This window comes from Lissotriton vulgaris, chromosome 1_1, assembly GCF_964263255.1.
Source record: "Lissotriton vulgaris chromosome 1_1, aLisVul1.2, whole genome shotgun sequence".
Taxonomy (NCBI): Eukaryota; Metazoa; Chordata; class Amphibia; order Caudata; family Salamandridae; genus Lissotriton; species Lissotriton vulgaris.
In genome coordinates, this window is record NC_141685.1 from 1,353,356,167 (window position 1) to 1,353,370,964 (window position 14,798).

Here is a 14,798-nt window from a genome sequence, read left to right on the forward strand (position 1 = left end):
CAGAAACTCCTTTTCATCGGAGCGGTTCTGGACTCAGCGCAGTTTCGGGTTTATCCCCCGAACAGCGGGTTCGGGATATTCAGGCTCTGATTCCGATCTTTCAGCCTTTATCCAGAGTTTCGGTCAGGTTGACGCTGCGGCTCCTGGGGCTGATGGCCTCCTGCATCCTTCTGGTGCCTCACGCCAGGTGACTGATGCGGGCTCTGCAGTGGGAGTTTCAGTGGGCACAGCATCAGGGCAACCTGTCCGACCATGTCCTGATCTCGGAGGGCACTGCGAGTCAGTTGCAGTGGTGGCTCACGAACCGCGATTGAGCAAGTGGCAGATCCCTCTCCCTACCTCAACCGGAGCACGTAGTAGTGACGAAAGCGTCCCTCCTGGGATGGGGGGCCACATGGGAGAGGCGGAGATCAGAGGCCTCTGGACTCCGGCGGAGTCCCTGCTCCATATCCACCTTTTGGAGCTGCGTGTGATCCGTCTTGCACTGAAGGCATTCCTTCCCTTTGTCCGCGGTAGTGTTGTGCAGGTGTTCACCGACAACACCACCGCCATGTGGTGCTGCATCAAACAGGGCGGGGTGGGGTCGTGGACCCTTTGTCAGGAGGCTCTGCGCCTCTGGACATGGCTGTAACACCAGAGCGTCACCCTGGTGGTTCAACACCTGGCAAGTTCCCTGAACGCCAGGGCGGACGAACTTATCTGCCGGTGCATGATGGATCACAAATGGCGTCTGAACTCTGACGTGGCGCAAGGTCTCTTTCGGCAGTGGGGAGAGCCTTGGTTAGATCTATTCGCCACCGACAAGAACGCGCAATGTCATCAGTTCTGCACGTTGGAATTTCCAAGGCGGCACTCGCTCGGAGACGCTTTTCGTAGCGAGTGGAGCTGCGGTCTGTTGTACGCCTTTCCGCCTATACCACTTCTGCCCAGAGTGCTGAAGAAGATCAGGCGAGACCGGGCCCAAGTCATCCTTGTGGCTCCGGACTGGGCACGAAGATACTGGTATCACGAGCTACTCAGCATGTCAGTCGATCCCCCGATTCGTCTGCCTCTTCAGAAGGACCTTCTGTCGCAGCAGCAGGGGACGGTCCTCCACCCGAACCAGTCCAGTCTCCACCTACATGCGTGAAGATTGAGCGGCGACAGTTGAGGCCATTTGACTTGCCTCCTGAAGTCTGTGATGTGATTCTGGCAGCCAGGCGTCCCTCCACAAAATCGGTATATGCCTGCAGGTGGAACAAATTTGTGGCATGGTGCACAGCAAAGGCTGTGGATCCACTCTCTGCCCCCATTTCAGAGGTTTTCCTCTTTCTTATTTCTCTTGCCCAGCAGGGCTCTGCTCTGGGCACTATCAAGGGCTACCTCTCGGCCATTTTAGCCTTCTTAAGGCTTCCTGATCAGCCTTCTCTTTTCAAGTCCCCTATTGTAAATAGATTCTTGAAAGGCATCACTCACATGACTCCTGTTCCTTTCGTGATACCTCAGTGGGACTTGAACCTTGCACTGACTTATCTGATGTGCGCTCCCTTTGAGCCACTTCATAATTATCCTCTTCGTCTTCTGTCTCTTAAAACTTCATTCCTGGTTGCCATCACCTCTGCCAGGAGAGTGATTGAGCTCCAGGCTCTATCTTCTAAGCCTCCTTTCCTCTCTGTCCATCCGGACAAAGTTGTTCTGAGGACTCGTCCTTCTTTACTGCACAAGGTGGTCCTAGCCTTTCATATCGGGCAGTCCATCACCTTGCCCACCTTCTTTCCGCCTCTGCATCCCTCGAAAGAGGAAGAGACGCTCCACCGTCTGGACCCAAAACGTGCGCTCTCCTTCTATCTAGACCGCACACGCCAGTTCCGGGTGGACGACCAGCTCTTTGTTGGTTACTGAGGCGCTAAGAAGGGACGGGCGGTGCACAAGCAGACCATTTCTTGGTGGGTCGTGTTGTGCATCAAGGTCTGTTATTCCTTGGCGAAAAAGGAGCCTCCTGTGGGGCTGCGCGCCCATTCCACTCGGGCCACCGTGGCTATTACTGCCCTGGATTGGGGAGTCCCCTTACAGGACATCTGTCAGGCAGCTACGTGGGCCTCGCTGCACACATTTGCTAGGCACTACTGCCTGGACAGCCAAGTCCGGAGAGATGGCTTTTTCCGCCGTTCCGTTCTCCAGGACTTTCTGGTGTGATCTTGGTTTGCAGACCCACCACCGGGGTTGGTATTGCTGGGGTATCTATTCTAAGGTAAGGAATCTAACACTAACCTGTTTCTTTCAGATGCACAAGTTACTTACCTTCGGTAACAATATATATGTAAGAAACAGTAGTTAGCGTTCGATTCCTTACCGCCCCACCCATCCTCCCCGTTCTGCGAACCGATATCTAGGGTTAAGGTATCTCTCTTTGAGGGCCCTAGTTTCATGGCACCAGTGTCGGTTTCTATCATGGCTCTGCGTTCCTGGCGCGGAAAGCTATGTACAGAACTGACGTTAGTGTGCGAGGGCGTCGACTAAGTACTCCGACGATGTCATCCCGGCGATCACAACGACGGACGCGGATCCGAAGAAGACGCCTACCGACGCGCAAGGATACTGCTGATGAAAACTTTCCGGATCCAGCCTGACACCTGGGGATATTCTAAGGTAAGGAATCTAAAACTAACTACTGTTTCTTACAGATATATCTATATAACTTGTGCACCATGACATTACTCCATAAAATTGGAAATCCACAACCATGTTTTGTCTTCAAAAGTGTGGCACTGAGGGTAGTTTCATTCATACCTGGTTGTATTGCTCTGCGGTGCGCACATTCTGGACACGAGTGGACAAATCTCTGAAGGAGCATTAGGATGAGCCCTCGAATTATCATCCCGGAGGGCCCTATCTGGCATGTGGGAACCCTCTGCTCTCACGAAGTACCAGAAGACCTTAGTGCATATGGGATTTATGGCTGCCAAAAGAGACATAGCACAGAAATGGGGATGTAACACAGCGCCCAAACCATGTAAACCTTCTCATGCATACATTACCATATATTATTTGCTACATTCTACATCTATAAAAGTCAGGATTAGCCTATGCTTTGATTAGGTTACACCTAGCCACTATACCTCATACATGCAGAACAGTGAATACCACTCACTTTTTAAAATCCCAGTTATTAAAGATATTGGGTAGGTCCTTAAGCGTGTAATCCCAATAGGATGCCTCCTGCTGCAGTCTGAATGGTATTCTCACCAGGCTAATGGGGCCTCTTTTCGAGTCATTGCATTCTTGTGCTCTTCGGTTCCTCTGCTGGAAGGTTGCCTCCCTTGTAGCCAATACATCTATTAGACAGATCAGTGAACTGCAAGTTTTAACACTACAGGAACCTTTCTGTGAGGGCGACAGTAACAGAGTGATTCTTCCTCAGATTCTATTTTCTGACTGCGAGTATGGAAACAAGACAGAGGAGGTCCAGGAGAATCAGAAAAGGGGAAAAACTTTGGAAAAATGAGAATCGGTTTTGGAATATCAAAGGACACCATCAGGCTAAAACGCCAGGCTACCAAGTTTTGCCCAAATAAAACAAATAACACTGGATTGAGGACCACTGGGTTGGAGAATGTGTAACCAGGTAACTGTGACCATCAATGGATATAGAGAACAAACACGTCCTTTTAGTTTTGTTAAAGTGCCATCATAAAATTGCACAAAAAGATTCCAACAATGTCTGAAACCTGTACCTACCAAAAGACCATAGCTCCCAGGGTTGCAAACCGTGGCGACAAGTTCCAGTCAAAACCTCTGAAAGCCAAGTAGGAACACAAGTGGGCACACTATGCAACGGGGCAGTCTCAGCAAAATCAGACTTTACTCAATTGCATCGGCCTGTCCAGTGACGAGGATGAAAACACAGAGGAATCTAACTTAGCGCATGGAGATGGCTCTGACGCCAATGAAAATGTCATTGACCTTGAGAGACTGTAAGCAGCAAGAAAGGCATTGAAAGAAGGTAACAGCATGCACGTGGCGATTGAAAGGCAGCAGAAGTATAGAATGCATTTTTTCCTTGTAGCTCCTTTAACTGGAAAGGCCTCCAAAATTTCCAGGCTTTCAAGAAAGACTTCATCATGGGAAGAAGTGGAAAGCAATGATGCGTGACATGCTGAAGAGGACACAGACTGGACTATGCCATCCAATGGATGCTTACAAGAGTTTATCGCCAGTCCCGAGCTGACTGAAGGGAAGAGTCACCAGCACTCCAGAGGATACCGAGTGAGTGGGACCAAGTGCAAGGACGCCAGGAGGCCAATGTCCCCACGAGTCGTCCGGCCACACTCCTGGAGGAGTGTGGCTTGCACAGGTACGTGCACGTATCCGGGGTATAACCGGGAGGAGTGAGGGAGCCGTTGGAGTCCCCCAACCGAGAATCTAGAGACGGGCTATACCACTGACTGAAGTGTGTTGCAGTACGTACTATCAGTACCAATTAAGGGTAAAATAGCCCAAAAGCAGATCTAGTTTGTGCTTTGAAAGCCCAGCAAGCTCTATATTTTAGAATGGTCTAAGAACCTTACACTTGGTGGCGGTTATAGTTGTATTAGTGGTCTCCTTCATACCCTCTCTTAAAAAGAATCAAGTATGAACTAAACACTTACCATGCTACTTCTTTTTGTTTGAGGAGAGAAGGCATTGGACCTCTGGAACTTCAGGATGAATAAATAACCTAAAGGAAGAAAAGAAATAATAATTCAGTATTGACCTAATGAAAGAGAATATATATATATATATATATATATATATATATATATATATATATATATATATATATATATATATATATATATATATATATATATATATATATATATATATATATATATACAGAATAAAGTAATAAGAAAAATAAACTTAATTTGAGTCACACTGTTATTACAAAGACCAAGAGCAAATCAAGGGCTTTGAGTCACACTATTACCTGACTGTTATTACAAAGACCTAGAGCACCACAAGGGCAAATCATTTGAGTCTACTTTGATGCAAAACAGTGATGGGGAAAAGGAGGCGAAGTTGTAAGAATTAACAGGGCTGAAGAGGAAATAGATGCCAGCACTGGACGCCGAACGTCAATCTCTCGAAGTAGAGTCAAAGAAGTATTGACTCGAAGCCCAAATGGCAACTCTTTTGCAGAAGAAAAGGACTTTGATGAGGCATTGATGGGGTTTTGAAAGTCAATAAGTCCACCATAGTCAAAACCGTTGAGGAATAGCTCACGGAGCTCGATCCTCGGTCTACCCCCGTACTTTACGATGAGAACAGGAATAACTTCTATGAAGATGAGAACTACGTCGAGGATATTGCTTTCATAGAACAGATTGCACAAGAAGAGGGCTGGCAAGACCACAATGACCGAAAGCGAGTGGCTCCTAGCCTGTGACGCCTTCGCTGCAGACGATATACAACTCTTTGATAAAACACCAATGATAATAAATTCGAGGAGGAACAATTATAGTCCCACTTCCTTCTTGAAACACTCATGCCATCCCAGAAGAATTTGTTTCTTCCAGTGCTCCTTAGTGCCCTTGACCAAAGGTAGGATGCATTTCAGGAACCTGCATCATCGAAGTCATGGAGTCGTGGAGAAGTGTGGCTCAGGGGTTAGAGGCGGCAGACCCGGAAGCTGAGATCGGTCCTGGACCAGGGTTCAATTCCCCGCCTCGGCGGGTCTTGGGCTAAAAATTCCACGGACTCGATAATTCTCGCTCCGGTGCCTTCTCAACTCACGGGTTCACACTCTGCGACTCTGGGCAATAGCTTGCTTAATCTCCACAACGGCCCCTCGCGGCGGGATGCCTGACTTTCACCTTGTGGATACCCGCTGGGGCTATCACACAGGGGAATATCAGGACGGGTTCCCTAAGCAAGCGCCGGGACACCCACTGCGGGTAGCTGTGCGCTATATAAGCTCAACTACATTTACATTTACATTGACTCTTCGCCTCAAAAAGAAATATAAACCCTCCACTCAGGACCCTATATTCATCTGGGCAATAAAGTTGCTGGTTCAATCACAATGACTACAGCCAGGAAGACAGGTAATAACACTGTAACAGGACCACTCCAGGCAACAGGATGGAAATGGTGGACAGAAAAATGGAAAGGCATTAGCCATTCAGTGGTGAATTGCAGTCTCCAGCACTCTCTCCTATCGCTATGTAGATAAGAACCAAATGTGACCTCCTTTTATATACATCGATGTAAATGGTTTTAACCTTTTCCATGCATCGGACGGCCCCCAGTCTGTCAAGTGCTTATACAGGCTCCGAGCCCCAATTACATGCCAGCCAGGTAGCCAAGTAACTTAAAGGGTACCTGCACACAAGTATGCGCGTGTGCAGAGGACGGCCAGGGACCGTCCGATCTGCGCATGCGTCAGATTCGGCCGCACCACGACGGTATGTCAGCTGCGGCGAAGAGGTTAACCATATGGAGGGTTCCAATGAAAGGGGTCAATATCTTCTTGACAGAAACCGAAGGACAGCTTCTATGCAACGCCCAATAATTTATTGAAATATTTATTTTTCTGTTTGTGAGGGCTGCATAGTGCAAGGGTTACCAATCCTTAAATTGTTTACTCATTAAGTATAGGGTATTCTTTTGTTGTGATATTTTAAAGATTTTAGTGCTGGCCTAAGCAACAACCAGTTGACCATTTGTCTTTGTAAGTAGAAGTTGTCTACTCAGCATGCTACAGATGCAGAGATTTCATGACCTACCATCCTTAATACTTCTGTTGAGTGGATTGCAGAGGCTGATATTGTGTACGGTTTGGCAAGATACATTGTAAACTGGTTGACTTCATGCCATAAAACTGCTTTTATATCTCCTACAATTTACATTTTTGTAGTTTATCTATGTAGATACATTTTTTTAATGACCCCAATTCATTGATCCATAGCTGCAAGCAATATCTTTGACACTATGGTTTCTGACTGATCTAGATTTTATCAATTAAGCAGCTGCTCTTTCCAGTCACTCATCAGCATTTGACCAGCAGATTAATAACTACAAGTCAATTTGTCACACAACCAAACTGAAAGAGCACTACCCAAATCTTCATTTATTTGGTGGCATGTGCATTGTACCATCACAAGAGGTCTGACCCACCAAATGTTTTTCTGCTTTAGTGATACATCAGTTCCTTGATATTGGCATGAGCACAATATATTTAAAGACAATAGGCCATCTTTTTTCCAGAATTTCGAGAGTTCCAAAATATTTTTTGGTTTCAGGCATTAAATATAGAGGCGTCAATTGACATCATCTGTGTGCTATGACATACATAGCTCATTTGCATGATCTTCATTCTCACATTTTTTGTGGGGGGTGCTCCTAGTGCCTTCGGCCACCAGGAGTCGTCCCAGGCCGAGGGGGAGGAACCGAGGATGAGGACCTCTGACTTGTCAGAGTTCAGCTTCATTCGGCTGTTCCTCATCCAGTCAGTGACCGCCTTCAGTCTTTTGTGGAGGTTGGTTTTTGCGGTGTGGGGGTCCTTGGTGAGCGACACTATCAGCTGGGTGTCGTCGGCGTAGGAGATGATGTTTAGGAAGTGCTGTCGGGCGACGGGGGCGAGCAGTGTCATGTAGACGTTGACCAACTTTGGGCTGAGGTAAGAGTCTTGGGGTACGCCCCAGATGATCTTGGTGGCTTTGGAGTGGAAGGGGGAGAGGCGGACGCTCTGAGTTCTACCAGTGAGGAAGGAGGTGGTCCAGTCCAGGGCCTTCTCTTGGATTCCGGCATCGTGGAGGCGTGCTCTTAGTGTGCGGTGGCAGACTGTGTCGAAAGCGGTTGACAGGTCCAGGAGGATGAGGGCCGTGGTTTCTCCATTGTCAAGCAGGATCCTGATGTCGGTGGCGGCGATGTGGGCAGTTTCAGTGCTGTGGTTGCTGAAAAACCCGGACTGGGACGGGTCCAGGATGTTCTCTTCGAGGAAGCTGGTCAGTTGTTTGTTGACGACCTTTTCGATGACCTTGGCCGGGAACGAGAGCAGGGAGATGGGTCAGAAGTTCTTGAGGTCCTTGGGGTCCGCCTTGGGTTTCTTTAGTAGGGCGTTGATCTCTGCGTGCTTCCAGCTCTCCGGGAAGGTCGCTGTCACGAAGGAGATGTTGATGGTTTTCCGGAGGTGGGATGCAATGGTGCTGCTGGCTTTGTTGAAGATGTGGTGTGGGTAGGGGTCTTCCGGGGATCCGTAGTGGATGGTGTTCATGATCTTGATGGTGGCTTCGTCGTTGATGTTGGTGCGGGCGGTGGTCGTGGGAGCGGGGGTGTCAGCGGTTGCCGGGGTGGTGGCGGCATCGAAGCTGTCGTGGATGTCTGCTATCTTGCGTAGGAAGAAGGTGGCCAGTGAGTCGCACAGGTCTTGTGACGGTGAGATGTCGTTGGTGTTAGAGCTGGGGTTGGAGAGTTCCTTCATGATGCTGAAGAGTTCTCTGAAGGCAGATCTGATGAGTTTGTGGTGTCGGCGGGTGGCGTTCCTGTGGGCTGTGTAGCTTTCCGGTGTTCTTTCGGGGGTCCAGTTTTTTTCTAGTTTTTGGCAGGTTCGCTTGGAGGCCTTTGGTGAACCAGCTGGCTCTCTTGCTGGTGTGGGTGTTGGGGGGCTTCTTGAGCGGGCGAGGGTGTTTGATCCATTGTCTGAGGCTGCGGCGTCCGGGTTGGTCGGGTTCGAGGGTGGGAGCTGGGTGAGGGCGGCGGTTAGCTGGTCCTCAGTGATCTTGCCCCAGCTGCAGCGTGGCATTTGTTGGGTGCGGTGGTGTGTGGTGGGTTTCTGCGGAGTGAGTGGGTATTGCTTTGACGAGGAGAGGGAGGTTAGTTATAGGTCTGTAATTGTTACGGTTGTTAGTTTTTTGAGTTGTGAGTCTTTGTAGGCCTTGCGCTTACTTACCTCCTCCTCCCTCCATCCCCAGAGAAGTCTTAGAGTGCTTGACCTGTTTTACTACTGAGAGTCGAGTGCTTAGGTGTACTTGGCCCAGTTGCTCAGAGCCCCTAGTAGGTTGGAACCCGGAACATCAGGAGTAAAAGGCTTCAACCACCACAGTTGGGCCCAGTAGCTCCTACTTGCCCCTGAAAGAGGTTCCAATGCTCACCCAGTTACCACTGGATGTTCACATCTCTTCTCTAACCCCTCTTGTGACATCCAACTTGAAATAGCCTTTTTACTAAGTAAGTTAAAAAATATGTATGCTAAATATACACAAGAATGTGTGCTGCACATAAATCTTGACTACACCTCAACACATGCAACAATGTTTTTAGAACTATGCGTAGGTTTCAGTTTTTTTCAAGACACATTTCAAATCTGTGATGGTTTATTTCGTTTTTTTATTCATTCTGTACTGCACTTGTGTGTCAAAATTTTATGTTCTAATTTCAAGATGTCTCTCTCTCTCTTCTAGACCGATCGACGCTCCAATACCCGGCAACAAGGACCAGGAAGGCCAGCAAAAAGTTGTCGGCGAAGAATCATTTAGAAAGGCATCTTTCACCCCCATGCAGGCTGTTGCCCCTCTTATGTATCAAGGACATCCACATGAAGGCACTTTCACATGATCGCATAGGACGCAGTCTTATTGTTGCAGCCGTCTCCTGGTCCCTTTCCAAATGGCCATCTCTAATATTAGGATGGCTTAGTTTGATACTTGGCGATACACACTGAACATCTCCTCCATAGAATGGTAGTAGACACAATATAAGCCTACTGCAACAACGAACTAACAGCTTAGAAGACAAGACCCAAGGAGCAGAAGCAGAGAGTATACACTAAGATGAAAGAAAACTAATAACAAAATACCTCTCTCAATGTTCATGCAAAGTGTTTTTTAATATTTTCCTGGACAGCATGAAGAAGCTCTTATTGACTCCCTCCTCCATTCTGCTACTCTTCTACTCAAGCACAAGAAGACCTACGCCAACAGACGTTGAGTTGTCAAATTTTTTAGTGTCCTTTCCTGTCTTTCACAGTCCACATTGTCTGTTTCCAATTTCTTTTCAACTTTTAACAAAATTATTAACCACCTTTTAAATGGTAATCAAAAGGTAAATTGTTGCTTTTCCACCTGTGCACCCAATGCAAGTTATTTTCTTTACTTCGCCTCCTTACAGGAGTGCAATTGGCTAAGATAGACAGGGATCTAATTACATATCAATAATTGCAAAAATACTATAAGTTGTTATCTACCAGAGAAAGATATTGACAGTTTGCTCTCAAAGCCCTCACCTGATTATTGTTACATCAGTTTACAAGGCATGTGATAGTGTAGGCTAAATGTTTATATACATGGTCAAATTTTGCCAGTATGAAACTTTAACATTTGGTTATACGTTGTTGATTAGTCGAAATGCAGTTTGTCAGTTCATAGTTTTGAAAGCATCAGTTGCAGGGCACCAAAACAATAGCCATATGCTGAGCAGAAATTGTAGAAATCTAGTGCTGGTGATCTGACATTTTGACAAATTAGTTGCAGCTGTTGGGGAGGGGCAAGTGGCAGAAAAACCTTTGCTAATGATCTAAGTCAACCAGTTGATAGATGGAACAGCAATACAACATCATTATTACATGGGACGAAAAGCTTATAACCTATGTTTCAAGGACATGTTGCTTTGTCCCAAATCTTCTAGGGTGATTCTGGACTATCATTCGGATTTCACTACCACGACTTCCTCTGTGCTCCATTTTGTTTTACTTATAAACTCATTTTAGTGTCAGGGTTTGTTGTTGTCTTCACACATTGAGGTTTTAGCATTTTGCCCTGATAAGGAAATTAGGTAAAACCAACTAGGAGAAACAGACAGTGTAAATGAACCCCGTTGCAGATTTGAAGGAATAACTAATAATTTGATCTTTTTCTGTCTTAGTTCGGGCCCTTTAGGAAAAGAAAAACTCCTTACCATCCCCATAATCTGTGATAAAAGAACACCCCCACACATATGGTTGTGTTGCTGTGGGACATTTTGATCTTGAGGCAATCAACAGTTATATCGTTGCTTTGGACTACTGTATTGTGAGTTGAATGCTCCGTGTTTTTTGTTTATTAACCGTATAAACAACCACAACAATGTTTGCATTTTCTATATCAGAACTCTGATGTATCAGTATTTGTGAGCAGATCATGTACATCTGAAGCCTTTGCTCTAAATGAGATGATAAAATATCAGGAGAGTTATTGGTTGTGGTCAAGCAGAGCTCTACTGTTGTTTTCCCACAAACATTCTCCACTCTGATTTCTCCATCTGTGACATCAGGAAGCAACGACAATGCATCTTGTGGCATTGAAGGTACAGTGAAAGAGAGATACGTAATGTTTCTCCATGTCCAGCTATGAAGATGTTATGCTAGAGTCTGTTATGTCAGTGTTTCAGGATATTAGTACACATTACTCACTGTTCTACATGCCCATTCCTCTAGTCTACACAGTTAGAATGCACTGGAAGCTTCAGGAGGTAAAATAGGATACTCGCATAGGGAAATGCATATTTTCTGCAAACATGATTTCAACACTGGAATTGGGATGCTACAGGATCAGGCAAACATTTGAGGGAGCAAGAGACCACATGAACAGAGCACTCTGGGTAACTGAGGACCAAAATGACCAGTCTCTGTTGGAAAAATTAAATATTCAAAATGGCATGTTTAACACCAGTCCTGAATGTTTTCCAATATCTATTTTCTACCCGTTCCTAGTATGACTTATGACAGAACCACTTGACTATGTAGATCTGTTAGAAACACTATTACCAACTTACTGATATGGTTAAGTCAGAGTAATCTTATAAGTTTAAATAAATAAATAAATAATCTAGCACATAACCTGCAAACTGCTCCTTTTATACTATACTTCCCTGTTAGATTTTGTCTCCTATAAGTAACCACTTTGTTTATGCTAACCACTTACTGTCACAAGTCTAAATTGGTTGCGACTTGTACAGTGCTCCACTGCCTTTAGGGTGAGTTCTGCTCTTCAAAAATACTAGGTATAAAATATAATAAAGTGGAAAATGCACAAAAGGTATTCATTAGCTGCAGGGCAAAATAACTTTAATGAATAAAGAGCGTCATTATTTGCTGACTGTGCAATACAGTGGGTGAGTGGTATTATCTGGTCCCCATCTGCGTGAGGTAGCCTTCTTCTTTCCCAATATATAGGCACTTAAAAAAGACATTTGTATATTTTCTATTTCTTGATGTAAAACTTTATATTTTTATATATATATATGCACAGTAGAAAGTAAGACATCCATAATAGGTTCCACCTTGATTGTTTTCTTAAAATATTTTAATAGTTGTGTGATAAAAACATTGTGAGGTCATGTTGTAATTTCTCTAAAGAAAGATCACCATTAACAAATCAGAGATTCTCAATATTATTTAAGAATATACTATAAGTAGTGCACCTCTAAACCCATATCTTTCTCAAAACACAACCCTTTACTCAGCACTGAGCTAAAATACACCAACTAAAAATAAGCACTCTAGTTGACAGATTTGTGTATTAGTATTTTATTTAGTAAATTACCTCCTTATATGCTCAGCAAAATAGAATATTATATTTGTCAGAAGGTTAGTAGGACAGCATTAGCAAATGTACACTGATGTGGTGTAAAGCAGAACTCTAATTGACCAATACTTGAACATTGCTTCTTTTACTACACACGGGGAACATTAATACATGGATACTTTCCCATTTTGCTATTCGGGTTCATATGAAAATATCATCTACAAAAACTCATTTACAAAATATCTGCTCAAAAAGTAACACGGCTACAATTTTGTGCTTACAAAAATAATACAAAAACTTCAACCTGCACTTAATTCGTAGATTCAGTCACATGGTTTAGGACTGGGTTAATGTACTATTCTAGCTCCAGTTATCATGTATTTGGGGACAAGTACTTGATAGTGGGTATAGGTTAAGGCCGTAATTGTTTTTCCATTTGATGACAGCCTATATTATGATGTTCTACTATTCTTTAGCTTCTTTCCTTTTCCCTTAAGTGGCACACATTTTCCAGATTACCCTACGGTTTCAGTTTGGGGAAGCTTGTCACACATCTTGGTCATCACTCAGTTAGCAATTGTGTCTGAAATCATGATTTCAAGGATGTGTCTGTCATAGATAAGTTGATAGATAATGTGCTTTAACTTAGGCAGCTCGTTTATGAAGCAAATCATTGTCTTCTTACTGTAAGAAATCTAAGGGCATGGGAGCAACTTGCAGTGGGCTAGAAGAGAAGACTTGTCACGTGGCATGGAAATTAGCATACATTTGCCTGGCAAGAACCCCATAAAAAACAGATAAACTAGAGAACTGTCTGACATTTTTTGTCTTTATTTTTCACAGCTGTCCAACGACATAAAAGAACTTTGTCCTTACTAGTGTAATGTGTATACCTCATTTGAGTCAAGTGAGCCAAAGGTTCTAGATCATAGAATGGTCTACTTCAGGCATGTGAACAAATAGAAACATTTCAATTTAAAAGTGGAACACCAAATTGTTACTAGGCTTTCCGCCCAATTAAAATTGGCCTCAGTCATTCTGCCAGTGTGCTCTACATGCCCAGAATTTGTCGGTAGGAAAATTGTTCATCATAAATTTGGTGTCTCAGATCTAGTAACATAAGCCTTGATTTCTTTCACTTCAATAAGAGAATCTTTGCTGACATGACAGTGTAGATTTGAGGGGTTAATCTTTTGTTTAAAACATAAAAAGTCCCAGTGATCATGTTAATTAGTATTTGCTGAAAAGAAGTTAACAAATGGATTTATCCTATTCACTGGCCACTCATTCTGGTGAGGATTGTACGAATATAAGAATTGATTGTATAAAAGAACTTCCTGTTCCATATAAAAGGAGTCTTTATAATATTGTAGTTAAAAAAGGGCTTATTTTCTTTAATGTTGTCATTTTCCAGAAGAATTCTTTTAAGGAGATAAGGAGTATCTCCTCTCTGTAGTCCATCGCATTTCTGTGCAAGCTGCAAGGCCTTTGTCTGTAGGTTATTATAGTTTCCACCTAACAGCATATGTGATAGGAGTTTTCAATGTGTACAGTAAAAAAAAAAAACAGCTTTAGTCATATTACTGTAATCAAGCAACAATTCCTAACCAAAATTCTCATTCGCCGTATAGTTATGTACATAAATGATTATGCAAAAAAAATGTAAACAGTTTGTATATAGTGTACATTTTATTGGGCATCTATAGAGTCAAAACATTTTTTTTAACAACTTTTGCCTTTTTTATGTAAAAATATGTTTTTTCTCTTGAGTTTTTAAATATTTTTTTGTAAAAACAAATGTAAAACATTTACAATTGTGAATTGTATCTTTTATATGGGCGTTGGTGTTAATTTAACAGATGAAAATATTTTTAAACTAGATTTTTGAAGTTGCTATTTCTTTACTGATTGTTTTTTTTGGGGGGGAGGGAGGCTGTATTTTTTTTGTATCAAGTTTTCAAAAATGTGTGTTTAAAAAAAACTCCTTTTAAACTGAATAGTGTAGTGTGTTTATTGCATTCTGTAATGTGTACTTAGGTTACATTTGTCATCTGAAGTGACAAGTTTCATACCTTACAAACAAGTTGGTCGTTTCATTGTGGCTCAATTAAGATTACTTCAAAACTTGTTCTCCATATTATTTATTTGCCATTACCATTTGCCCTGGTGAGCTATTGCAACTTGCACCGATGCTAACCTTGTTTTGTGTTAAACAAAGCTAGCATTGTTTTGGAGCTCGGTTGTTGTCCTGAAGCTGGAAGACTATGTAGAAAGGAA

General features: G+C 43.8%; 1 protein-coding gene across 1 annotated transcript in view; it reads left to right on the forward strand.

Moving 5' to 3' along the window:
- MBD6 (methyl-CpG binding domain protein 6) overlaps positions 1–14,518 on the forward strand; it is a 320,689-nt gene extending 306,171 nt beyond the window's left edge. The window contains exon 13 of the mRNA XM_086966652.1: positions 9,423–14,518. Within this exon, the coding sequence (XP_086822778.1) occupies positions 9,423–9,497 (75 nt within the window). The 3' untranslated portion in view covers positions 9,498–14,518. The remainder of the gene's footprint in view (positions 1–9,422) is intronic.
- The last annotated feature ends 280 nt before the right edge of the window (positions 14,519–14,798 follow it).